Source organism: Sorex fumeus, unplaced genomic scaffold (assembly GCF_029834395.1).
Source record: "Sorex fumeus unplaced genomic scaffold, SorFum_2.1 ptg000019l, whole genome shotgun sequence".
Classification (NCBI taxonomy): domain Eukaryota; kingdom Metazoa; phylum Chordata; class Mammalia; order Eulipotyphla; family Soricidae; genus Sorex; species Sorex fumeus.
In genome coordinates, this window is record NW_026606076.1 from 13,891,267 (window position 1) to 13,917,361 (window position 26,095).

Consider the following 26,095-nt stretch of genomic DNA (forward strand, 5'->3'; position numbering starts at 1 on the left):
AGGAAAGAGTGTGAAGGTTGTTGTATTTCACGCAGGGGCCATCAAGTCCGTCTATAAGTTCTATAAGAGATCACCAACATGTTGTTAAAGGTTGAGTCTTGTCTGCATATGTGTGTGTGTGTGTGTGTGTGTGTGTGTGTGTGTGTGTGTAAAAAATATTTCCCTCTAAAGTTGGTTGCCTCCTACTTTAAAACCCATCAAATGTGGTAAGCTACTCTTGGTGTATGGGCGGTGTGAGGTATGAGACTTGGAGATCGGGATTAGGTTCACTTGAGGCTCGGCCCAAGCATTTGGAGAGCGTCCATGAGCCTGGCAGAGGTTGAGTTCTGGAGGTTGTCGGCTGCCGGGGCAGGGTCCCTTGGGGCGGGGAGGGGTCTCCCCCACCCCCTCCGGAGTGCCCCAGTGAAACCTGGCATAGCAATTCATATCACAGGAAAACGTAAATATTGGAATTCTCGCTAAGTTGTCGCTTGTAATCTTTCACACATTTTGATTCTTCTGCAATATTTTCCACTTGTATGCCATTGGGGGTATATCTGAAAGCAAAATGTTACTGGTTTTCAAAATACGATTGTACTCCCCCCAATACCCCCTGCCAGTATCTACTTTGACTCCCATTTCATAGCTGGTAGCACTATTTTTTTTTATGTGTATGTGCGTGTAGGGGGTGGGGGACATACACAGCTGTGCTCAAGGCTCTCTCCTGGTGATGCCTGGGAACTGTCTTTGGTGCAGGAATCAAATCCTAGTGAGCTCCATGCAAGGTGAGCACTTTATCTACTGTGCTATTTTGCTCTAGCCTGGCAACACTTTTCGATTGATTATTTAATTGCAATTTTAAAATTATTGATTTTTTTATAGTTCAGACAACATGATTTTTTTTATTAGTGAATCACTGTGAGGTACAATTACAGACTTACAAACTTCTGTGCTTGCATTTCAGTCAGACAATGGTCGAGTATCCATCCCTCCACCAGTGCCCATTTTCTACCACCAATGGTCCCAGCATCCCTCCCACCCTGTCCCCCTCCCCCCTCCCAGCCTCTGTAGCAGGGCATTCCCTTTTGCTCTCTCTCCCCTTTTGGGTGTTGTGGTTTGCAATAGTGGCCATCATGTTCGGTCTATAGCAGGCAGCTTGATTTTAATTGTGCTCAGTGTATGGTTTTAATGTACACAGTTATGGCACCATATTACTACAAATGCACAAGAACCCCCACCAATGTCCTGATGTGGGCAGTGGCATTTTGACATCAAAGCTCATGCACTCTGGAGTGAAAATAAAACTTCGAAAATTGAGGCTGGGAGAACTGGTTATTCAATTTCAAAAGAATGAACTAGAGTTTCTTTCATGCACAACTCACAACCATTATCTCTAAGGGATCAAAGACTTCCAAATAATTACTTCTGCATAATTACTAAAATCATAAAATGCCAAAGACAGCATCTAGGAAAAAAATCTACCTGACAATAGTGTTAGAAATATTTTATGCAATGATATAAGATCAAACAACAAAAGTGACAATAAAAAAAATGAAACAAAATGGAGCAAAACATTTATTCTACAATGCAACCAAAATAATTTATTTTGCTTTTTGGATCACACCCAGCGATGCATAGGGGTTACTCCTGGCTCTACACTAAGGAATTACTCCTGCCAGTGCTCAGGGGACCATATGGGATGTTGAGAATAGAATTTGCGTCTGCCATGTGCATGGCAAATGACCTACCTACTGTGCTACTGCTCCAGCTTCCCAAAATAATTTTTTAAATGGGGCAACCTGGAGTTTGGAATCACTGTTTCTATTATCTGAAATTTAATTGAATTTATTCAGAATAATTTTTTCTTTTTCTTTTTTTGGCTTTTTGGGTCATCTGAGTGCAGTGATGCTCTGCACTCAGGAATTACTCCTGGTGTGCTTGTGGGACCCGTATGGATGCCAGGGATCAAACCTGGATTGACTGCATGCAAAGCAAATGGCCTACCCACTGTACCATCTCTCTGACCAGATCTGGAATTTTAGAGCAAACTTAAATTTATGTTTTTGATAAGGTGTCTGAAGTTAGAGACTGACAGAAAGGGGAGATCATGCAGGAGAAATAAACAGAATTCACCTGATCATCCTAACTGCTCTTTGGGGAATAAATAGGAGAAAACTTTCATTTGTCCGGGGCCATGGCCCACAGGGAAATTATGTGTTAGTGGGCACAATAACTAGATGGCAAGGTGCCTAATGAGCAGACACGGGGTGGTAAATATCTCCTCTGCTTTGTCCCTTATTTGTTCAACCTGGGCTGCTCAGGACAAGGCTGTTGCCTTTGGAGTCCTGAGTCTGGCAGAAGACCAAGAACTTCTTCCTGCTGATTTCTCTGGACATCAGTGTTTCGCCCTCAACCTGCCCAGGGTGGGACTTGTGTTTCCTTGCAGGGGTCTTAATCTCCAAAACCACCCAGGTGAGTCCGCATGGCATGTAGACTATGCAGGAGAAAGTCAGAGAGAATAAAAGCAAGAACCTTTCCGACTAGTTCACCAGCCAACTCACCCGGCCCAGCCCACTTACCAGAAGGCAGTTGCTAGTTGGGTAATTATTTAATAAGTTGTGATGGGCTGGAGCGATTGCACAGCAGTAAGGCGTTTGCCTTGCATGAGGCCGGCCCGACCAACCCGGGTTAAATTCCTCCACCCCTCTCGAAGAACCCAGCAAGCTACGGAGAGTATCTCGCCCACAGGACAAAGTCTGGCAAGCTACCCATGATGTATTGGATATGCCAAATACATTAACAACAAGTCTCACAATAGAGATGTTAGTGGGCCTGCTGGAGCAAATCGATGAACAATGGGAGAACAGTGACAGTGATAGTTCACGATGAGAAATATGAAATGGATCCTGTATAAGACATGTGGGGCCCTAAGTAAATGATGGTTGGAGGACTTGCTTGGGATGGGAGATGCGTGCTGAAAGTAGACTATGGACCAAACATGATGGCCACTTAGTACCTGTATTGCAAACCATAACACCCAGAAGGAGAGAGAGTAGGAGGGAATGTGCCTGCCACAGAGCCAGAGGGTGGGTGGTAGTAATGGTGGAGGGGGGGGTGGCGGGAGGGATACTGGGAACAATGGTGATGGAGAATGGGCACAGGTGGAGGGATGGGTACCCTAACATTGTATGACTGATATATAATCAGGCAAGTTTGTAAATGTGTAACTGTATCTCATAGTGATTCATTAAAAAAAAGACATGTGGGGCCCATGTTGACAATTAACTGCATTACATAGAAATAATATATAGGAGAGATTGGAGTTAACATTGGAGTGTCAGTCTAGGTGCTGTTGCTATCCAGGGTAACACTCCCTGCATTTGCCAGAACACAGTGAATTGTCCGTTTTTCTCGTTATGATTTTAGACAAACTGTATCACTCTGACTCCCTTTAGCTGAAAAAAAATGCAGATCAAGGAATGCTTGTCTCAGCTGTCCCTGAGACACGTAACATGGTATATTCTTCTGAAGGAATTAATAAGAAAGAAAAGCAAATACTATGTGAAAAAACCTATGTTCATGAATCTTGCAATTTATTTATTTTTATTCCCTGTGTTTTTAGTGTCCTTAGACACACACTTTTTGTAAATAGATTTATCTCTTGGAGTCTGAACTGGTGTATGATGAAGTCACAGTATTTTAAATCCCATAGTGATGTTGCTTGACTGATGTTTTAGTGATTTGTCTCCCTACCTGTGTGCATTACATCTGGGAGTTTGTGCATGTGAGGTATTAGCAGAATGAGTCAAAGTTTACATTGTTCGTTCTTTTCTATAATGTCGTCCCCAAATGTTTTTCATCAAAAGAGTTGAGCTATCCTATCACTTGATATTCATCAGCATTCATTGTATGCTTTCAGCAAATTCAGAATGAAAGTTCTTCTGCATAAACTCTGGTGAAATAAACACCTAGTATGGTATTTACAACATGTTTTCACATCCCTGTTACTCATTATTCTCTTTCAGTTGAGTCTATTTATAGCAGTTACAATACCTGGCCATAATTTGGAAAGAAATCTGCTTTGCCCTAGAAGACACCTTTATCATTGAGTATATTTGAGTCCATGTGTACACAATGGCTGTATACATCAGATGAAACTACAACTTAGATGGTAACTCTCCACCTCATTAATATCCTCCCCTACATTCTTTTGATTTTCTCAGTCACTGCAATATAATTAAAAAATTTCCCCTCTAGGTATCATTGAATTGGTGCAATTCCATATCATTATTTAAACCTAGTTTGGGTTTTTTAAATCTGTATTGTTTCACAAAGCTGTTTCCTTACCACAGATCTGGACCTAATTAAGTTTTGACTCTCACTTCTCTTTCTGTAGCTCTTAGAAGTTTTTTCTTTTGGTTTTGTTTTGCTTTGGAACCACACCTTGAGGTACCCACAGATTACTTCCTGCTGTGTCTTAGGAGTGATTCCTGGTGATGCTCAAGGGACGAGGCAGTGCCAGAGACTCAATCTGGAGTGTTGTCTCCGGCCCTCTTTGAGGTCTTTGACCAATCTTTTTTTTTCTCATTCCTAAGAATGCCTGCCCCATCATATTTTTAATTCCAACAGGAACAAATTCTCACAATAAGAACCCCAGGCTCATAATTGTGCTCCTAAGTTCAGGACAAAGGTGTCATTTTCAGCAGTGTCCTTCTTTCTTTGTCACTCAGGAACCTAATAGGGTTGTGTCTACCTAGTTAATTCATCCTTGGTGAGTCCTTATGAAAATGACCCATAACATTTCATTGTGTGGCTCATCCTGTTTAACTCACTTCTTCTTTTATGTTTCATGCCGTAACTACCCAGCTGCAGATTTTAGGTCCTTTTTCCGAACACTTATGTAAAATACTTTCTCCTACTTGATTGAACTTTACAACAAAATATAATCTAAACATATGATGCTTGTCTATATCCATCAGGAATTTGTTTTTATATTCCAGGATCTTGGCAGAGCCTGGCAAGCTACATTTGGCATACTTGATATACCCCAAACAGTAGCAATGATGGTCCTCATTCCCCTGACCCTGAAAGAGCCCCCAATACGACACTGGGCTACACTAGCACATGACAGGGACGAATAGAGACGTTATTGGTGCCTGCTTGAGAAAATCGATGAACAACAGAAATACAGTGACAGTGATTCCAAAATCATATAAATACCTGGCAAGAAAGGACCATAACAACCCATTTTACTGGTCCATGGAAGACTATTGAGCTAGGTAGAATACACACAACATTTTAATATTTAAATTTTTTTATTGTTTTGTTTTGGGGGCCACTCCTACTGGTCCTCAAAGTTTAATCCTGGCTGTGAGTTCAGGGATCATCCCTGGGATGACTTGGGGAACCACATGAGGCACCAGGGAGGGACTGAACCTGGATTGGCCGCATGCAGGGCCTTAGATTCTGCACTTTTACTCCAGTCTGACTTTTCTCTACTTTTGTGAATCAATAATATAGCTGTTGTAGCTGTTGTGCTTGAGTTTTATCCCTCTCTAATCAATGCGATTAATGTGTCAGGAGCACAGGAGGGAGAGCCAGAGAGCATGTCTCATCCATTCAGTTTATGAATCCATGTGCGCACGCGTGTGTTTGTGTGTGTGTTTGTGTGTGTGTTTATGTGTGAGTGCAGACGCCCCCCCCCCCCCCGCCTCTGCTGAGACATACATAGACAAGCAAAGGCAGAGCCATGGCAGGCTCATAAAGAAGCCAGAAGAAACCAAGACTAGGTTTCACAGATTCCTGGAATTGAGTCATGACTTCCACAAAGTGAGATAGCCATGGTAAGGTCAACTAAGGGTTACTAATCAGATGCAGGTAGGGAAGCCCTTCACTATACAATACTTAGGTAACTCTTATGCAACCCTTATGTAACTCCAACTTCTAACCAATCAGTTAAGTAAGAGTAGTGGAAAGCCCCTCAGACTATGGCCAAAAGGTTTTTCCATGGAAAGTCTTTGTTCTGTAATGATTCAGAATAAAAGCCCTTCACTTTTGAGGCTCAAGACCACTTATGGTGAGAAGGTTACCACTGTGTCAGTGAGCTGGACTAGGACCCTAACTCGAGCTAGCCAAGCTAGCCAATCAAAGCCCTTTGCTTATTGCATTGCAACTTGTCTTCATGTGATTTCTCTGGGGAGATCTCAGCCTGGTTTAACACCACCACGTTAGATTTCCTATTACTATGAACTTCAACATCTATTTCCAAGAGTAACGCATGCTCCAGAGACTAGAAAGCCAACATGTTCCCACAGTGGGTGGTCAGATTCACCCAAGGGCAGCCACTGTAGCAAACCTAATGATGTGCAAGAGACTCATGAGGTGCGGGTAGGCTGCATGTACCTGAACAGTTCAGCATCGGTTGAAAGTTCCCTTTTTCCCTCAGCACCTCTGATGCTGTCATTGTGCTCCCAGGTGATTCCTCACAGTTTCTGAGTCCAAGTCCTTCCTCCCACTTTTACACTATATGCTGTCTGTCTGTTCAAGCACCTGTTGCTGGAGCTATCATCCTGGTCCCACTCCGGATCTTTTGTGATTTCTGATCAACATCATCATGTTACCTAGTCTGGCATAGGTGCGAAGGAAGAACACCTATACCTGTATTACTGTTTACATGTCCCTTAAAACTATGTGCTTTTATCATAGCAGCTCTAGCTCCAGAGAACCTCATCCCCTTGATAGTACACGAATGCTTTTGCCTCTGTTATTTCTCCACAGTTAACTGAAGATGGTTTGGCTTGGTGTATGTCATAATGAAAGATATTGTAAGATCTTGCAACGTGGACTATAATAAGTTAATATTTGCAGTTGCATCCAATTTCAGGCTAAAATTGCAGAACTGATGACTTCTTTGGCAAAACTGAGGAGTATGACAGTGATTCATAAATAGAGAAATCTAGGCAGAGAGAGAGAGCACAGGGGTTAATGTACCTGCCTTGCAGTTAGTCAATCTCAGCTCAATCTCTGGTACTTCACAGGTTCTCCTAAGGCTAGTTAGGAGTAATGCCTCATTACTGAGCCAGGAGTGGGGTCTTGTAGGGCCAGACTCTGAAACAGAAACAGAAGAATCATCTAGAAGAGTGCTGATCCATAATAAAAATATTAATATTAATTTGGAGATTGCAAATTTGATAGTTACCATTTAAACCAGTTATTAATTACCTACTTGTGTGAAAATGCTATTTTTCAATTTTCTGTAGTCTCCTTAACAACATGGAACAAAGGAACTTCACAAGAATTACAGAATTTCTTCTTCTAGGATTTTCTGAGGAATCAGCCATGCAACCATTCTTATTTGGGCTCTTCCTGTCCATGTACCTGATCACTGTGTTCGGGAATCTGCTCATCATCCTGGCCGTCAGCTCAGACCCTCACCTCCACATGCCCATGTACTTCTTCCTGTCCAACCTGTCCTTTGTGGACATCTGTTCCATCTCCACTACTGTCCCCAAGATGCTGCAGAACATCCAGACACACAGTAAAGTTATCTCCTATGAGGCCTGCCTGACACAGATGTACTTTTTCTTGCTCTTTGTAGCACTGGAGAACTTCTTGTTGACCGTGATGGCCTATGACCGCTTTGTGGCCATTTGTCACCCCCTGCACTACATGGTCATCATGAATCCCCGACTGTGTAAGTTGCTGGTTCTGGTGTGCTGGGTCTCAAGTTCATTACATTCCTTGCTTGAAACCTTAATGGTGTTGCAGTTATCCTTCTGTTCTGACGTTGAAATACCCCACTTTTTCTGTGATCTCAAGGAGGTTGTCCAACTTGCCTGTTCTGACACTTTTGCTAATGACTTGGTGATGTATTTAGTATCTGTGTTCCTGGCCGGGGGTCCTTTGGCTGGGATCTTTTACTCTTACTTTAAAATACTCTCATCCATTCATAGAATCTCATCTGCTCAGGGGAAGTCTAAAGCATTTTCTACCTGTGCATCTCACCTCTCCATGGTCTCCTTATTTTATTGCTCAGCCATCGGCGTGTACATGAGCTCTGCTGGTGCCCAAAGCTCATACTCCAGTGCAATAACCTCGGTGATGTACACAGTGGTCACCCCCATGCTGAACCCCTTCATCTACAGCCTCAGGAACAAAGACCTCAAGGGGGCTCTGAAAATTCTGTTTGGGTCAGAAACCAAAAGAGGCATGTATTCATAGGACTGAAGAATTTTCTTGATCTAACAGAATGAAGATAAGTGCCAGAAGCTGGGAAATTTTCCACAGTTGGGTATTATCCATTGCTTTTAAAATTCATTTATTGAATTAAAATATTTGATTTAAATTTCTCTGTACCATTGATCTAATTTAAAAAGATCAAAATCTTGCTCTGATTGGAGAGGAACTTTCTTCTAATTTGATATTTTCTAACTGAAGAAACTGTGATTCACAGATATTTGAAGAGATTCATTATAGTTTGGAATACAATGGTACTAATTTACTCAAATTATGCGGATGGCACCTTGAAAGTTTTATTGAAAAATGCTGGAGCGATAGCACAGTTTCAGGGCGTTTGCCTTGCACAAGGCAGACCCGACCGACCCGAGTTCAATTCCTCTGCCCCTCTTGGAGAGCCCGGCAAGCTACTGAGAGTATCTCGCCTGCACAGCAAAGACTGGCAAGCTCCCTGTGACGTATTTGATATGCCAAACACAGTAGAAACAAGTCTCACAATGGGGATGTTACTGGGCCCGCCTGGGAAAATCAATGAACAACCAGAGGACAGTGACAGTGACAGTGACAGTAATGAGATATAATGAGATATAATGCTCCTATAGAAAATAAAGTTATGCAGCTTAACCCAGCAGCTTGTCCAAAATTTAAAGCAAAATATATGACACAGACTATCACTTGATTTCTAAAGTTAATTTCTCTACCACTGATTTAGTTTTTCTTGGACAGCACTGTTCAAAGAACTGTTCAAAGCTATATATCTTTGTCTATGTACTGCAAAGCCTCTCAGAAATTAGAAAATCAATGTCTTGCCGTTTGGAAGAGCATCAATGGCATTTGAGAGGTCATGATGAGTGAAACAAGTTAGAGGAGAAAAACAAAGTGAAATTGAGCTGATTCCTAGAAGGGGTGGGGGAACACAGAGCAAAGGAATAAATCTGATGACACAAAATCACAGTCATAGACCACAGTTGCAGAGCGGTGGGAACCAGTGGGGAAGGTATGAAAGGAGAGAATAAGAGAAAATGCTCAAAGAAAATTGGCTCAGAGATTGAAAGGGAGAAATTACAACAGACCCCACGGAAATTCAAAACATGGCATTTTTCAAAACATAAAAGAGTGTTCCCTTCCATAAGTTATCCCCTCTCTCCCCTGCCCCAGTGCTAAGTTTTCTACTGAAGAGCAGCTCTCCTGCTCTCTGCATCTATTGTTATTATGCTTTGATATTCCCCTACAAGATACAATCTGTTAGATAGACCCTAAAGCTTTTAATCAAAATGATTGGAAATAATAAGAAAATATATTAAAATACAGGATAAATCCACACAATATATCTGTCCTATTTTTGTATTTAATCACTGAACCATATGAAAAAAATAAATTCATTTATCTTAACAATACATTATAATTTAGGTTAAAAGACAATAAAATATTTAATAAAAAAGTCACCAAAGATCTGAGAAATTATACATTCTGACATTATAAAACACTTACATTCATCTGAGCAGGACACCAATATATGAGATCTGTTTATCTGTGCATTGTAAAGAAGAAGGACTGCTTTAAACGATGTAATACTCAAAGTTATGTATAAGTTTAGTTAATCCTTCCCAAATTTAGTTAATTATCATAGGATAATTATAGAATTAATTATCATTATCATAGGATTATTTATCATAGGATAATATCATAGGTTAATTATCATAGGTTAATTATCATAAGTTAATTATCATAGGTTAATTATCATAGGATAATTATAGGATATCATAGGATTATCATAGGGCTGGAGCGATAGCACAGCGGTAGGGCGTTCGCCTTACAAGCGGACAACATGGCCGACCCGAGTTCGATTCCTCCGCCCCTCTCGGAGAGCCCGGCAAGCTAACGAGAGTATTTGATATGCCAGACACAGTAACTACAAAGTCTCCAATGGAGACGTTACTGGGCCCGCTCGAGCATATCGACGATCAACGGGAGGGCCTTTACCTTTATCATAGGAAAATACAAAACGTTGGAAGTTATGCAGAATCAGAGAAGACCCACATGAGACAAGGTCATTCTGAAGGAGAACAGAGTTGGAGACACCACACTTTAAGGCTCTGTATTTTTACAAAACCTCTGTAATTAAAACAGCAAGAAGAGAGAGACAGAGAGAAACAGAGACAGAGACAGAGAGACAGAGAAAGATACAGAGAGAGACAAAGAGATATAGAGAGACAGAGAGAGAGAAGCAGGTGGGGGTGGTGATGGGTGATGTCAGGGAAACTGGGGACACTGGTTCTGGGAAATGAGCAGTGGTGGAGGGATGGGTGTCGGAACACTGTATGACAGATACCTAATCATGAACAGCTTTGTAAGGGTCTATCTCACAGTGATCCAAGAAAAAGATCATAAAAAAGAATGAAACACCCCAACAACATGAAATTAGCATAAACAGTTTCTAGGTCAATGGAACAGAACTGAAATTCTGAAATAAACCCATGCTGCTATGAGCAATTAATTTTATGGACTCTGCCTATTATGTAGATTTTGAAATAAAATATCTAGCAATAGCACAGCGGTAAGGCCTTTGCCTTACACGTAGCCGGCCCGTCTAAGCCGGGTTCCATTCCATCGCCTCTCTCAGAGAGCCCGGCAAGCTACTGAAAGTATATTGCCCACACAGCAAAGCCTGGCAAGCTACCGTGACGTATTTGATGTGCCGAACACAGTAACAACAAGTCTCAAAATGGAGACGTTACTCGGCCTGCTCGAGCAAAATTGATGAACGACGGGAGGGCAGTGTTTGTTTTATATTGTATATAATACACTATATGCTTATTATGTAGATTTTGAAATAAAACATGTCAACAAATTGGCAGGGCATTTTATATTACAGGAAAACATAAATATGTTTGAATCCTTGATAAATTGTCTCTTGTCATCTTTTACATGTTTTGATTCTTCTGTAATATTTCCCATGACATGCCTATGTGTACATCTGAAAGCAAAAGGTTGCTGGTTTCCAAAAGGTAATTGTACTTCCTCCCACTGAGCATAAACTTTTATTTTCCATTTCGTTTACTTAGCTGGTAACACTGTGTGTGTGTGTGTGTGTGTGTGTGTGTGTGTGTGTGTGTTGCGTGGGGAGCACCCAACTGTATTCAGGTATCACTTCTGGTGTCTCTAGTGAGACTCTCTGTGATACTGGGGATCAAACCCAGCTCAGCTGCATCTAAGGCAATCAGTTTACCTGCTATATTATTGCTCTGGCCTGGTTATACTTGTCAACACACTGTTTTATTGCAATTTTAAAGTTATTATCATTATTTTCATTATAGTTTAGGCAACATGACTTTAATAGTGATCAGCCCATGCCTTTAATATACAGAGTTATGGCAACTTATTGCCACCAAATGCATAAGAACCTCCCCCATTGTCCTTAGGTGGGAAAAAACAATTTGACATCAAACCTCACACACTCTGTAGTGAAGACAAAACTATTAAAAAATGGTGCTCAGAGAACTGGCTGTTTGCATTCAAGTGAATGAACTGGAATCTCTCTCATGCACAGCTCTCAGCTATTAGCTCAGATGGATCAAAGACTTCCACATAATTAATCATAAATCATAATATCATAAATCATAAATCATAAATTATAATAAGATCATAAAATACCAAATACAGCATCTAGGAAAAAATCCACCTGGCATTAGTGACAGAAATATTTTCTGCAATGATGCGAAACTAAACAACAAAAGTAACATTGGGTTGTTCTTGCTCCTCCCGCAGGGAGCTTAAGGTTTATTCAGCCACAACAGCACCACTGAGGCACACCCAATTCCATCAGGCACTAATAATCCCATACTACTTTTCTCTTTCCTGTATATCATTTGCATGGTTTATTTAGCAATGTCCTTTTTGTGTAGACACAGGAAGACTGTTGATGCTATGCTATGTAACATGGGAATTAATTGACTCCAAAATAATGCTTACTCCTGGGCATCCTGTTATGTCCCGGGAAAGGAGTTTCACTTGCACCTGGACCAGACCAAAATGCCAGGCACTCTTTATTGCTAGCTGGAGTTAGGGTCCAGGTCTCATCCAACGCAGTGGAGTCTTGACAAGAACCCAGTCTGAAGTTGCAGCGAACATTATATGGCATAGTCACAGTCCTCCTGTTGTTCATCGATTTGCTCGAGCGGGCCCAGTAATGTCTCCATCGTGAGACTTATTGTTACTGTGTTTGGCATATTGAATACATCACGGGTAGCTTGCCAGGCTCTGCCGTGCGGGCGAGACACTCTTGGTAGCTTGCCGGGCTCTCCGAGAGGGGCGGAGGAATCCAACTCGGGTCGGCCAAGTTGGCTGCATGCAAGGCAAACGCCCTACCTGCTGTGCTATCGCTCCAACCCATTATATGGCATATTCTTACATAAACAAAGAAGGCACTTTTCCCAAGAATTTTGACAAAGCAGTCACAAGTTCTGAGCTAATTGGCCAGGCCCACCTGATGTGCCCAGAGATATCCTACTTATCACAGGACTGGCTAGAGGCCTCTAGGGGATTTCCAGCTTCCACCAAGGACAGCCTCAGGGAATTCTTTGGGGAGGGGAATGGGAAGAGAAATTAGGCCTACTGCCTGTTTCAGCCTTAAAGTGAAGTCTGTTATAGCCCTGCTCTAAACCTCCCAATCCATATTTACTTGACTTGAGCCTCAGTTGCCCTTCGTTCCTCTCACTCTGAGAGCAGAGTCCTGACAAGGGACTGGATGGACCCAGGGCAAGCTGTAAGCAACCCTGGCATCGAAATGGGCCAGGCCAAGTGTCATAATAGCACTGTAGCACTGTCCTCCTATTGTTCATCAATTTCCTTGAGTAGGCACTACCAGTAATGTCTCCATTGTGAGACTTATTGTTACTGGTTTTGGCATATCAAATCCGCCATGGGGAGCTTGCCAGGCTCTGCCATGTAGGCTGGATACTCTCGGTAACTTGCTGGGCTCTCTGAGAGGGATGGAGGAATCAAACCACGGTTGGCCATGTGCAAGGCCCTATCTGCTGTGCTACTGCTCCAGCCATAATACCTAACTATAAGTTAAGAGCACAGTCACGGGGTGACAATAAAAAGTTGGACAGAATGGAACAAAGCGTATTTATTCTAGGACACAATCAAAATAACTTAAAAAACTAAAAACAAAAACAAAAATCAAAACAGAGTGACCTGTGGTGTGGAATCACAGTTTCCATTATCTAGGATTTTAGAGCAAATTTAAATTTCTGTTCGGGATAAGGCACAGTTGCTTAGAGTCGATGACAGGGAAGATTCTGGAGGAGAAACGGACAGGATTCTCCTGATCATTGTATCAGCTCTTTGGGGAATAAATAGAAGAAATATTTCAAATGTCCAAGGTCTTGGCCAATGGGGGAAATGATCACTCTGGAATAGAATTGAGTGTTGAAAATAGGTAAAGTATATACATGATCTACTTTCAGTATCTGTATATAATGCACAAAAGGAAAGAGACTAAGAGAGAGAGAGAGAGAGAGACAGAGACAGAGACAGAGGAGGGAGGGTGGAACCGATGGGGGAAATGTGCACTGGTTAATGGAGACAGTGGTTAGAAAATTTTATGACTAAACCAACCAACCAACCAACAAAATAACCAAAATCAGAACCAACCAAACAAAAGTATACAAGCACTTACCTTGTTTGAATGCCATAGAAAGGGGAAAAAAGACGTTTGGGAAAACAATCTGATAGATTTTTGTAAAAATTAATTATTATTATTATTTTGGTGTTGCTGTTTAGGTGAAACCCAGCAATGCACAGGTGTTGCTCGTGGCTCTGCACTCAGGAATTACCCCTGGCGATGCTCTTAGGACCCTATGGGATGCTGCAAATTGAACCCTTACGGCCGTGTGCAAGGCACATGCCCTACCTGCTGTGCTATCGCTCCAGCTCATCTGATAGATTTTTAAAATTACATGCAACAAACAAGTAAATAAATCAAACAATTTCTAATATAGTCCACTGTACATCCATATAAGGAAACCATTTACAAGAGGAGTTATTTAAAGAAGGAAGAGCTCCACAATAGAAAATGAAAAGGTTGGTATTTACTGAGAAAAAAGATATAGGTCTAGATTTTAATGTTAGTGTGTATTTTTATCAGTTTGCATGATTAATACAACATTTTAGATGTCCCAGTGAAAAACCTAGATTAAAAATGAAGAGACTCAACTTTGAGATAGTATTTAAAATTGGAGACCCATGAAGCAAAGTGCCCAAGTAAACTGAGATGCAGGTCCTTCTGTGCCTCCTAATTACAGAATTGCATCATCCCCTTCTTCACGTGCTTCTGTTAGGGAGCCCTCAGGGACTGGGCTAACAAGGAACACTGGCTCTCACCTTGGGTCCTGTGATTGATCCCTCAAGGTCATGGAGGAGTAATAAGGGGTCAGCCCTGCAGCCATGGAGGGTATTTCTCAGTGAGGCTCCTACTTGTGTCCCTTTCAGCAACATCACCTGTGTGGGCACATGCCCTACAATACCGCCTTCCCTGTCTTGAGCACAGAGTCTCAGCTCTCATCACTCACGAGGGAAGAGAGAGCGGGGGGCCCCAGCTCCAAGCATGATTCAGCAGAGACCCAGCAGAGACCAGTGAGTGGTGAGGGGGATGCTGGGTGGGGGATGCTGGTCCTGACTCTTGTCTCTTCACTCAGACAAGTAGGACATGGAGACAGACATGAGGGCCAATCATGTGCATTGTTTCCTTGCAGACACATGAGGACTCCATGTTTTCTTTTCCTGCTGGGGGTTTCAGTTCTCTTGTGAAGAATCCTGCTGCTCTCTCTAGCAGCACTTCTTGCTTCCCTTAGCTTGGCCCAATTGCACCAAAGAAAGAGAATCTTTCTCAATTCTTCCCCAGACAAGGAAAATGTTCAGGGATCAGGGGATGCTCATTACTGTGTTGAGGGGAGAGGGACAATAATATCACTGCTGGTGGCTTCCTGTGATCCTCTTTGCATGGTATGCACGTAATTTTACATTGTCTCTGCAGACTCACCCACAACATGTAAGTGCTGTCATTGTACACTTGAGTGTTTCACAGTTAAACTGAGTATATCACAGGCAAGGATGAAAAACACAGGGTTCCTATTTATTCTTTGAGGTAATCTTGGCTACATGAATTCAAATATTTCTGTATTTTGGTGATTACCTAACACCATTTTAACGCTATTTCTGTATACTAACAAATTATGGGAAAATCAATTTGATTTGATTTTTTATAAACCCCTGTGATGCTAAGGCGTTACTCCCAGCTCTACACCCAGGAATTACTTTGGTGGTGCTCACAGGACCCTATGGGAAGCCGTGAATTGAACCCGAGTCAGTTGTGTGCTTGGCAAACGCTCTACCTGCTGTCCCATTGCTCTAACCTCTGGGAGGTCAGTTTTAGACTTGAGCAGAACACTCAGTCTTGCCTTTCTCTCCCTAGGTCCCTCCCTTGAGCTATAGGGAGAATATATAAAGTGGATAGGACTCAAGAAGAGTTACTGCACTTAAGAAATACTTAACTTTAATATTCATGCACAGTGTTGAGGTTCTGATGAGGACCTCTGGACGTACAGCCTACAGAACAACTCTCTGGCTTAGAGAAATAACGCAAAATATTTATCTTTAAAAATATCTATGGGGCCTGGAGCAATAGCACAGCAGGTAGGGCATTTGCCTTACACGTGGCCAACAGAGGTTCAATTCCTAGCATCCCATATGGTTCCCTGAGCACCACCAGGAGTAATTCCTGTGCATCACCAGCTGTGACCTAAAAGGCAAAAAACAAAACAAAAAACAAAAAAAAACCCAAAAAACCAAAAATAAAAAAATTAACCAACAAAACAAACAAACCCCCCCCCCAAAAAAAAACTATGGTCTTTTAATTAATTTCCATATGTTTTTGAGTCACACTTCAGCCATTTATATTCCACATACCACAGCCTTCGGTAATTTTTACTTGTTCAGAATGACAGAAAGAGTGATTTTAAAGAAGTCTGTTTATAGGGTTGGCTATCGTGAGGAGGGCACTTGCCTTGCACTTGACAAGGGCACTTATCCACCTAGGTTCAATCTCTGGCTTCTCCTATGGTCCCTCTGAGGAATACCAAGAGATATCCATGAGTCCAGAGTCAGGGATAAGCTCAGAGCACCACCAAATGGGGCCTACAAGCAAAAATGAATAAATAATATTAGTAGTGTTTTTTTTTTCAAATCATCTACATGAAGGGAATTGAATGCATTGTGCTTGAGTAATATAAAAGACTACTAATTTATGTTCTCTAGGATTTTTAGGGCTGGAGCGATAGCACAGTGGGTAGGGTGTTTGCCTTGCACGCAGCCAACATGGCTGATCCAAGTTCAATTTCTCCGCCCTTCTCGGAGAGCCCGGCAAGCTACCGAGAGTATCTTGCCCGCATGGCAAAGCCTGGCAAGCTCAAAGTGACGTATTCGATATGCCAAACACAGTAACAATAAAGTCTCCAATGGAGACGTTACTGGCCCCACTCGAGCAAATCGATGATAAATGGGAGGACAGTGACAATTAGGACTCTGTTTTTTCTTTCCAACAGATTCTGGGTGTCCTGTAGTGCTGTAGCATTTTCCCCCGTGTTGTTTATCGATTTACTCGAGCGGGCACCAGTAATGTCTTCCACTGTGAGACTTGTTGTTACTGTTTTTGGCATATCGAATACGCCACAGGGAGCTTGCCAGGTTTTGCCATGTAGGCAGGATACTCTCAGTAGCTTGCTGGTTTGTCCAAGAGGGATGAGGGAATTGAACCCCGTCGGCCGTGTGCAAGGCAAATGTCCTACCCACTTTGTTATTGTATATTCCTTTTATTTACTTTAAAGGAATGATTAGTATTTTGCTCTGATTTTTTATATTCCTCCGCCCCTCTCGTAGAATCCGGCAAACGACTGAGAGTATCTCTCCCTCCCACCGCAAAGCCTGGCAAGCTACCCGTGACGTATTTGATATGCCAAACAAGTGTCACAATGGAGACATTTCTGGGCCGCTCGTGCAGATTGATAAACGAGAGGACAGTGACAGTGACAGTAACCACTAAGTATTTTCAGGTGTCATGTTGCTTTACTACAGTTTTCCAAAAATCAGTGCATATAGCAACAAAGGATGGAGGAAAAGTCATTGAGAAAAGACTTCAAAATAGAATGATTGTCACAACAAGAGCTATAGCTTCAAGTGGATAGTAACTCAAGAAAAGTTACTCCATTTATTATTATTATTATTATTATTATTATTATTATTATTTTGCATTCTGGGTCACACCCAGCAATACACCGGGGTTACTCCTGCCTCTTTACTCAGGAATTACTCCTGGTGGTGCTCAGGGGACCATATGGGATGCTGGAAATTGAACCAGGGTCAGCCACAAGCAAGGCAAACAACCTACCTGCTGTGCTATCGCTCCAGCCCCAAGAGTGACTCCATTTAGGAACTTCTTCAGCCTAATATGTACACACAGTGATATGGATGTGTATGACTGTTAATTACTTTCATTGATTTATCCAAAGGTGTCTCTGCTCTGTGGACCCACACAATAGAACAGTGATTGTAGAATTTCTCCTTCGGGGACTCTCAGATGATCCGCAAGTCCAGCCTCTCCTCTTCTGCCTCTTCCTGATCATGTACCTGGTCACCATCATGGGGAACCTGTTCATCATTCTGGTCATCAGCTCTGACCCCCATCTGCACACCCCCATGTACTTTTTCCTCTCTGCCCTGTCCATGGCTGACATTGGTTTTACCTCTACCACAGTGCCAAAGATGATTTGGGACATTCACACTCAGAGCAAAATCCTCTCCTATGCTGGTTGCCTGGTGCAGTTTTCACTTTTATATATTTTTGCTTGTTTGGACAGTGCCATTTTATCTGTGATGGCGTATGACCGTTTTGTAGCTATGTCACCCCCTCCATTACCCCGTCATCATGAACCCCCGCCTCTGTAAACTGCTCCTTCTGGCGTCTGTTTTTATCAGCGTTTTGGATTCCCAGGTGCACTGTCTGATGATATCACTGCTAACCTTTTGTGCTCAAGTGGAAATCCCTCATTTCTTCTGTGACCCACCTCAACTCCTGAGGCTTGCCTGTGGGGACATGTCCACTTACAGCCTACTGATGTATTTTTTGGTGCTATCTTTGGCGGTGTTCCAGTCTCAGGGATTCTTTACTCATATACAAGAATTGTGGCATCAGTTTCGAGAGTTTCATCCACAGGTGGGAAGTACAAAGCCTTCTCAACCTGTGGCTCTCACTTGGCCGTTGTTTGCTTATTTTATGGAACAGCGATTGGGGTTTACCTCAGCTCAGTTGTTTCTCATTCTACCAGAAATGATGCACTGATATCAGTAGTGTACTCTGTGGTGGTCCTCGTTCTGAACCCCCTTCATCTATAGCCTGAGAAACAAGGACCTCCAGAAAGTCTTCCAGAAATTTCTCAGTAGGACGACTTAATCGTAATAATTGTAATAATTTAAGTCATTTTGCCGTCCCGTTGATCGTCGATTTGCTCGAGTGGGCCCAGTAACGTCTCCATTGGAGACTTTGTTGTTACTGTGTCTGGCATATCGAATACTCTCGGTAGCTTGCCGGGCTCTCCGAGAGTAAAGTAAAGGCCCTCCCGTTGATCATCGATTTGCTCGAGCGGGCCCAGTAACGTCTCCATTGGAGACTTTGTTGTTACTGTGTCTGGCATATGGAATACTCTCGGTAGCTTGCCGGGCTCTCCGAGAGGGGCGGAGGAATCGAACTCGGGTCGGCCATGTTGGCTGCGTGCAAGGCAAATGCCCTACCGCTGTGCTATAGGTCAAGGGATTAGAAATAATTGCAAAACCAGCCATCTGAAATCATCAAACATGAGTTTTTGATCACAAAATACCCCCAATATTTTAATCCATGTTTTTATATCACCTAATCTACTTAACAGAAAATTTAAAATGACTTTTTTAGCTCTACTTTGATAAGAATATGGAGTATTCTGCAGTAATATGCATGTCAAAAATCACTCATTAGTGGTGGGGGCCACAATTACTACTCCTGGCATTGGTAGGGAACAATACAGTCTTGAGGTTTGAACTCAGGTTTCCCACATGCAAAGATGCGTTCTGGAAAATAAAACAACATTGGTGCCAAGGAGATAGCACGAACAGTGAGATATGAGTTTTTAATGACAGAAGTGCCAATTCAAACCCCAGATTTCTCTGTCCCATGTGCACTACCTGGAGGGACCCATCCCAGTCAGCCAAGCAAGAACCTAAGGGAAGCATGTGAGTGCTGGTGGTTCGGACACAATGACTCTCTTCTCTCCTGCCCAAAATAACTGAAGACAATCCCGTTGGCAGAAAAATCAAGTCAGTTCCAATCTTTACCATGTGCGTCTTTATTAGGGAAATATTTTGGTTAGCCTTGGATGGGAAATGATTAGTTTGGGGAGATTCGCTGAGATACTTAGAGTTCAAAGTGCATGACTTCAAGGAGGTGAAGCCTATAGACACAGAGATCCGAATATTCTCCCCCACATCTTCCATCTTCTGTAATCACTGTCTTGTGTGTTCATCAGCTGACTGTATCCTGAGTGGAGTTGTTTCTTCCATATATATGTTAACATTGGTAACATATTTTGAATGTGTAAAATTTTGTTTACATGTAATTTGGTAGTCACTTACTACCCAACAGACTATCATTTGATGATTAAAAAATTATCATATGATATGGAATGACTGCACTCATTTGTGAGATATATAGCCAGAAAAAATAGGACCAGGTGGAATGGTCAAGGTTGGAAGCTTGCCAAAGGTGTGTGTGTGTGTGTGTGTGTGTGTGTGTGTGTGTGGGTGTGTGTGTGTCTGTGTGTCTGTGTGTGCATGTATGTGTGTTTGTGGTGGGACACCAAGCATAGTTAACATAGAAATGAGTCCAGTATAACATTAATAGTTAGAAATGATCACTCTAGACAAGAACTGAGTGTTGAAAGTTGGTAAAGGGATATACAAAATAAACTTTCAGTATCTGTACTGTAGACTATACTTCCCTTAAGTGGAGACACACACAGAGAGAGAGGGAGAGGGAGAAGGTGAGAGAGACAGAGAGAGGGTAAGAGAGAGACAGAGCAACAGAGAAGACAGAGACAGAGAAAGAGACAGAGAGAGAGACAGAGACAGAGAGAGATGAGAAGAAATGTGCCTGCCAAAGAGCTGCGAGCAGGGCGGGGAGGCAAAACGGGGCCATGGGTGGTGGGAAATGTGCCCTGGTGAATAGAGATGGGGACTGGAACATTATGTGACTGAAACCCAATCATGAACAACTTTGTGTGTATCTCACTGTGGTTTAATTAAACAAATAAAATTAAGAAAAATGAAAGCAATTTGAAAAAAATGTCCCATATAATCTCAGTCCACACAATTGCTACTATCCTGAATTTCGTAGATAACCTCTGAATATTGCAGCCATGTGCTAATTTCCAAATAGACGGGCAAAAAATTAATTTGTTAACATGCCAGTTTCATTCAATTACTGTTCACCGATTTGCTTGAGCAGGCCCAGTAACATCTACATTATGACTTGTTGTTATTGTGTTTGGCATATCGAATACATCACGGGGAGATTGCCAGGCTTTGCTGTGTGGGCAAGATACTCTCGAAAGCTTGCCGGGCTCTCCAAGAGGAACGAAGCAATCGAACCTGGGCAGACATGGTTGGCCGTGTGCAAGGCAAACGCCCGACTGCTGTGATATCGCTCCAGCCTTTCATTCAACTAAAGGGGAAAATATTGGTTAGGACTGAATAATTGTTCAAATTTTAAAAAACGACTACAGATCTCCCGTACATCAAATGTGAACACAGTCAGTGCTAAGAAATTTCAAGAGGAAGTTGTCCTTAGAGAGAAATGGTAAATCAAATTGGCCAGCTCTTGTTATGGACAAGTTGAGAGATTTTGGGGTCAGTAAAATGGATTAAAATGGAAGAATCAGGTCATGGAGAGAAAGAATAGAGTGGTAGCATGCATGCTTTGCATGGGTCTGACTTGGATTTTATCCCTGGGATCCCATATGTCTTCTGAGCTCTATAAGGAGTGATCCCTAAGCAAAGGCAGGAGTAAGCCCTGAGCACTACCAGGTGTGACCCAAAGCAAAAATTTAGAAAATGTAATGAAATGTAAGAATCAAGAATGATTGATTCACTTGAAGGGGTGAATCGCACCACTCCCACCTCGTACCCTCCACCCACACTGCCTCTTTGGAGGGCATTCCCTTTTGCTCTCTCTCACTCCTTTTGGGCGTTGTGGTTTGCAATAGAGGTATTAAGTGGCCATTATGTTCGGTCTATAGTCTACTTTCAGCCTGCATCTCCCATTCTTAGCGGGCCCTCCTCATACTTTTTACTTGGTGGTCGCTTAACTATAAGAGTTGCCTTTTCCCCCAGCATGTGAGGCCAGTAATGCACATTATTTTAGACTTAATGGCACCACATGCCTATTTCAATGAATAAACACTCAATTTCTCACATGATTATATTACTGTGGACTTCTGCAGAAGTATGTCCAAATTAAGGATTTTTCTAACAACCTGGATCACATGGGGTGCAAGATTTTGTGTTAGACCGTGAGAATTAGTTCAGGTATCAGGCATTCACAGACATTTCTTAGTGCCTCCTTCCTGTTCATCGGCCTGTGCCCTGCCTCTGTTACGAGCCGTTCCCGTGTGCATTGTATATTTAATGTTCACAGATTCGTTTATAGATGGAGGGGGAAGAGCAAATAAAAAGGACCTAGAAAGAGTCCTGGAGGCCGTTCATGCAACCCCAGAGGCTCATGCCATTCAATAATATTTGCTCAAGGTTTTACTAGGAAAAATCTACCATCCTCCCACATGTATCAAATGATGTCATTAAGACAATCTCAAGACTGAATCTTCTCTCCCTTTGACTCAGTGACCCATTCTGAATCCAACTAATTTCTCCAGTGAGATCTATACAATCTCTTAGACCCATTCTGGGAGAGGATCGATTTTGGGGACATCAGATCCACCATCATGGCAAGTTATTAGCACATGAATAAGCAATTTTTTCTCAACACACTGATGCTTGTCTCTTGAGAAAGACTTTCCAAAGTGAGGATGGATTTATTTTGGTAACAATTCCTAGCCTTATCTCTAAGGATCATCAGGAGAAAATTTTTCCTTAGTCCAGAGGAATGGCCCACAGGGAATTCCTATACTTAGTGGCAACAGGAAGTAGATGGCACTCTGCCTAATGAGCAGACACAGGAACTGTAAATATCTCCTCTGCTCAGGACTCATTTGCTTAACCTGTGCTGGCCAGGACATGATTCTTGCTCTGGAGTCTTGAGCCTTACAGGGAGACCGATGCTTCCATTCTTGCTCTCACATTTGTGTTCGAGTTTGTACAAGCAACTGCCGTGGGAGGGATTTGTGTTTTCACCCAGAAGTTTCCCTCTCAGAAACCCCACCTAGGTGAGTACTCGTTGGAGTGTAGACCCCAGAGGAGATGGTCAGAGAGAATGCAAGGCAAGAGCGTTGCTCTGAGATTATCACCAAGTCTTTCCAGCTTAGCCCAGTAACTGGCCCTCACTGCTCAATAGTGCTTTTTGGGAATGCACGTTGTACATTTGTGAATTATCAATAGGCTTTGCTTTAGTGTTTAGTAAGCTGCAGTGTTTTGTTTATAATGAAATTTTATCAGATTATCATATAATTCCTACTACCATCTGAGCACTTTCCTCCTGGGTGATATGTATATCTGTAGATCTTAGAAAATGTGCAATAGTTTATATGTTGTAAGCAGCCTATTTGGTGAGCAAATTCATTTTTCTTTTCTTTTTTTAAAAGAAGGAATTATACATTTATTTATTTTGCTTTTTGGACCCACCCAGCGATGTGCAGAGGTTACTCTTGGCTCTGCACTCAGGAATTACTCCTGGCAGTGCTCAGGGGACTATATGGGATACTGGAGTCAAACTCAGGTAGGCTGTGTGCAAGACAAATGCTCAATATACTGTGCTATCGCTCCAGCCCCTCGGACAGCAAATTCTTAATGTGTTCCTCTAGTTTTCATTAAGACACTGAGTTTTCACCTGTTTGTTTGCCTACCCAAATTTCTGAAAGTAAAAGCTCTTTGTATATGTCCTCCTTTCTGCCAGCTTGCGTTTTTATTAAAGTCTTGAGCACAGTTGGAGATAATTAGATAAGTTTTTATTGGTTTATATTTTTCTTTGTAACAAATTGAAGAAAATTTCAGTTTGTTTTGGTTATCATTAATGCATGACCTACACAGCTCTTAGCAAAAGATAATATTTTTCTTTTTGGGTCACACCTGACAAAGGGGTTACTCAGTACCCCACATGGTCCTTCAAGCCCTGCCAGGGGTGGTATCTGAGTATAGAGACAGAAGTTAGCCCAGAGCACAGCTGGATATGGCACCCCCCACAAAACCAACAATAAAGTGGTGAATTATCTTTTAGGAAATGCTGTATAGAAAGAGATAAGCCCAGAGCATAGCTGGGTATGACACCCCCCAAAAAAATAAACAAAAAAGTGGTGAATTATTTTAGGAAAGGCTGAAGTGGAAAAAGTTCAGCAAGGCAGGTGGTAGAAAGGATCCCTATATAAAGGTATAAAAAACAAATCCACCCAAAATATTGAGGTTACCTTTTGAGAATAAATGTGAGATGTACGTGTTGAGCACTGTGTAATGCTCATTTTAACAGGACTCTACTGCTCTGTCTCTTGTAGTGCTTTCCACCACATGGAAGCAGAGAATCTCACGGGAAGTATGGAATTTATTCTGCTAGGATTTTCAGACGATCCAGAACTACAGCCCCTCATATTTGGGCTTTTCCTCCTCATGTACCTGATCACTGTGCTCGGAAATCTGCTCCTCATTGTGGCGTCCATCACGGACTCCCACCTCCACACGCCCATGTACTTCTTCCTGTCCAACCTGTCCTTTGCAGACATCTGCTTCACCTCTACCATCATCCCCAAGATGCTGGTGAACATCCAGACTCAAAGCAAAGCCATCACCTTTGATGGATGCATTACCCAGATGTATTTTTTCATACTGTTTGCAACATTGGACAACTTCCTTCTGACAGTGATGGCCTATGACCGCTTTGTGGCCATCTGCCAGCCGCTGCATTACACAGTCATCATGAACTCGCGACTCTGTGGATCCCTGGTTCTGTTAAGCTGGGTCATCAGTGCTCTGCGTTCCTTGTTGAACTCCTTATTGACGTTGCATCTGTCCTTCGGTACAGAACAGGAAATCCCTCACTTTTTCTGTGACCTCAAAGAAGTGGTCCAAGTTTCTCATTCTGACACCCTTCTTAATGTCACAGTGATGTATTTGGAAGCTTTGCTTCTGGCAGGTGGTCCCTTTGCTTGCATCCTTTACTCTTACTCTAAAATCATTGCCTCGGTTCGTAGCATCTCATCGACTCAGGGAAAGTATAAGGCATTTTCCACCTGTATGTCTCATCTGTCTGTGGTCTTGCTGTTTTATGGTACAGCCCTTGGAATATACCTGAGCTCTGCTGTTCCTCATAGTTCACAATCTAACACAATAGCCTCAGTGATGTTCACTGTGGTCACCCCCATGCTGAACCCCTTTATCTACAGTCTGAGGAACAAGAACTTACAGATGGCGCTGAAAAAAATCTTTCGGACAAAAATTTAAAAACGGTCAGTTTTTCCTGTGATGAAAACTCCTAGATTTCCAGTAGCAGTAATGAGAACTAGAACTAGCATTTAAAAGATTTTTGTAATAGCATTTGTAATATTTATCAAATTTTATCAATTTAGTTATCTCAATATCCATATAAATTAATTTGATTCTTTCCATTAAGGTTTCTTTTTAATTACTATGGAGATTTTGTTTTACATTTTCACATGTTTTGTCTTATTTTTTCCCCAAATATTGGTTTAGCATATTAAAATTTGTCATTTACATTATAATTTATTTATAAAAAATAACTCATTCAAATGACAATGAGAATACTAAGTATGTTTTATTGGGTTTTCTTAGAATTATAATAACACACTATTGGAAAAATTATAATTTGCAAATAGTTTATATAACAAAAGCAAAAATTAAACACAAATTATTCAATTTATTTGATAAACCCAGTATCTACAGTTTCAGGAGCAAAGACTTCTGAGGTCTCTGAATATTCCCTTTGGATAAAAATAGTTGTCACTCTCTTGAAATATTTGCCAGTTTTCCCTAGATGAAAAATTTCTAATTTTTCAGGCATCAGAATATGAAAAAAAGGAATTTTTAATCCCCCCATAGTTTAGTAGTTATATAATTTTAATTAATTTTTTAAGAAATTTTAATACTTAATATCAATGGCTAAGTACCTTTATTATTATTATTTTTTAATTACGCTTTGTGCATTCCCTGGTAGTGGTATAGTTTCTTCCTGAACTTTAACACTCCTGAAATTTTTCCACAAGTGTCTAAAATATCTGAAACTTTTATTTATATTATGGACTCTATACATTTCTTGAGAAAAACTTATTCTGACCAAAGATATCCTGCCAAACAAAAACAAAATTTTGTTTTTGTCAGTAATAAAGCAATGATGCAGAATTTTCATTTAAAAATAACCATACTTTGCCAACAATCAGTATATAAGTTATAAATGTTAAACTCTGGCCCACATTTATAATTTATGCTTCACACTCATTTCTATGACCCTGGCTTGATTGTTCTTTCTTATATTGTAGACAATTTCTTCTGAGGTGATTGTTATTAGTATCCACCACTCAGTCAGAAGATAGTATTTTATAGATATATCTCTAAAGATTCT

General features: G+C 41.6%; 2 protein-coding genes and 1 pseudogene across 2 annotated transcripts; all 3 read left to right on the plus strand.

Annotated features, from left to right (window-relative positions):
- The first annotated feature begins 7,251 nt into the window (after positions 1–7,251).
- LOC130021948 (olfactory receptor-like protein OLF4) lies at positions 7,252–8,199 on the plus strand. Its single transcript, XM_056112687.1, has one exon. It carries the CDS (start codon positions 7,252–7,254, stop codon positions 8,197–8,199), a length of 948 nt encoding a protein of 315 aa, XP_055968662.1.
- A 2,976-nt stretch (positions 8,200–11,175) lies between these two features.
- On the plus strand, positions 11,176–18,724 carry LOC130021950 (putative gustatory receptor clone PTE01; annotated as a pseudogene).
- Positions 18,725–24,030: 5,306 nt separating this feature from the next.
- On the plus strand, positions 24,031–24,960 carry LOC130022408 (olfactory receptor 7A10-like). The gene has a single exon (XM_056113159.1). The coding sequence runs from the start codon at positions 24,031–24,033 to the stop codon at positions 24,958–24,960; it is 930 nt and encodes a 309-aa protein (XP_055969134.1).
- Positions 24,961–26,095: the final 1,135 nt, after the last annotated feature.

What these genes read in the sequence shown, in the direction of transcription:
- LOC130021948 (XM_056112687.1), top strand. Translation starts at nt 7,252, where the DNA reads ATGGAACAAAGGAACTTCACAAGAATTACAGAATTTCTTCTTCTAGGA.
- LOC130022408 (XM_056113159.1), top strand. Translation starts at nt 24,031, where the DNA reads ATGGAAGCAGAGAATCTCACGGGAAGTATGGAATTTATTCTGCTAGGA.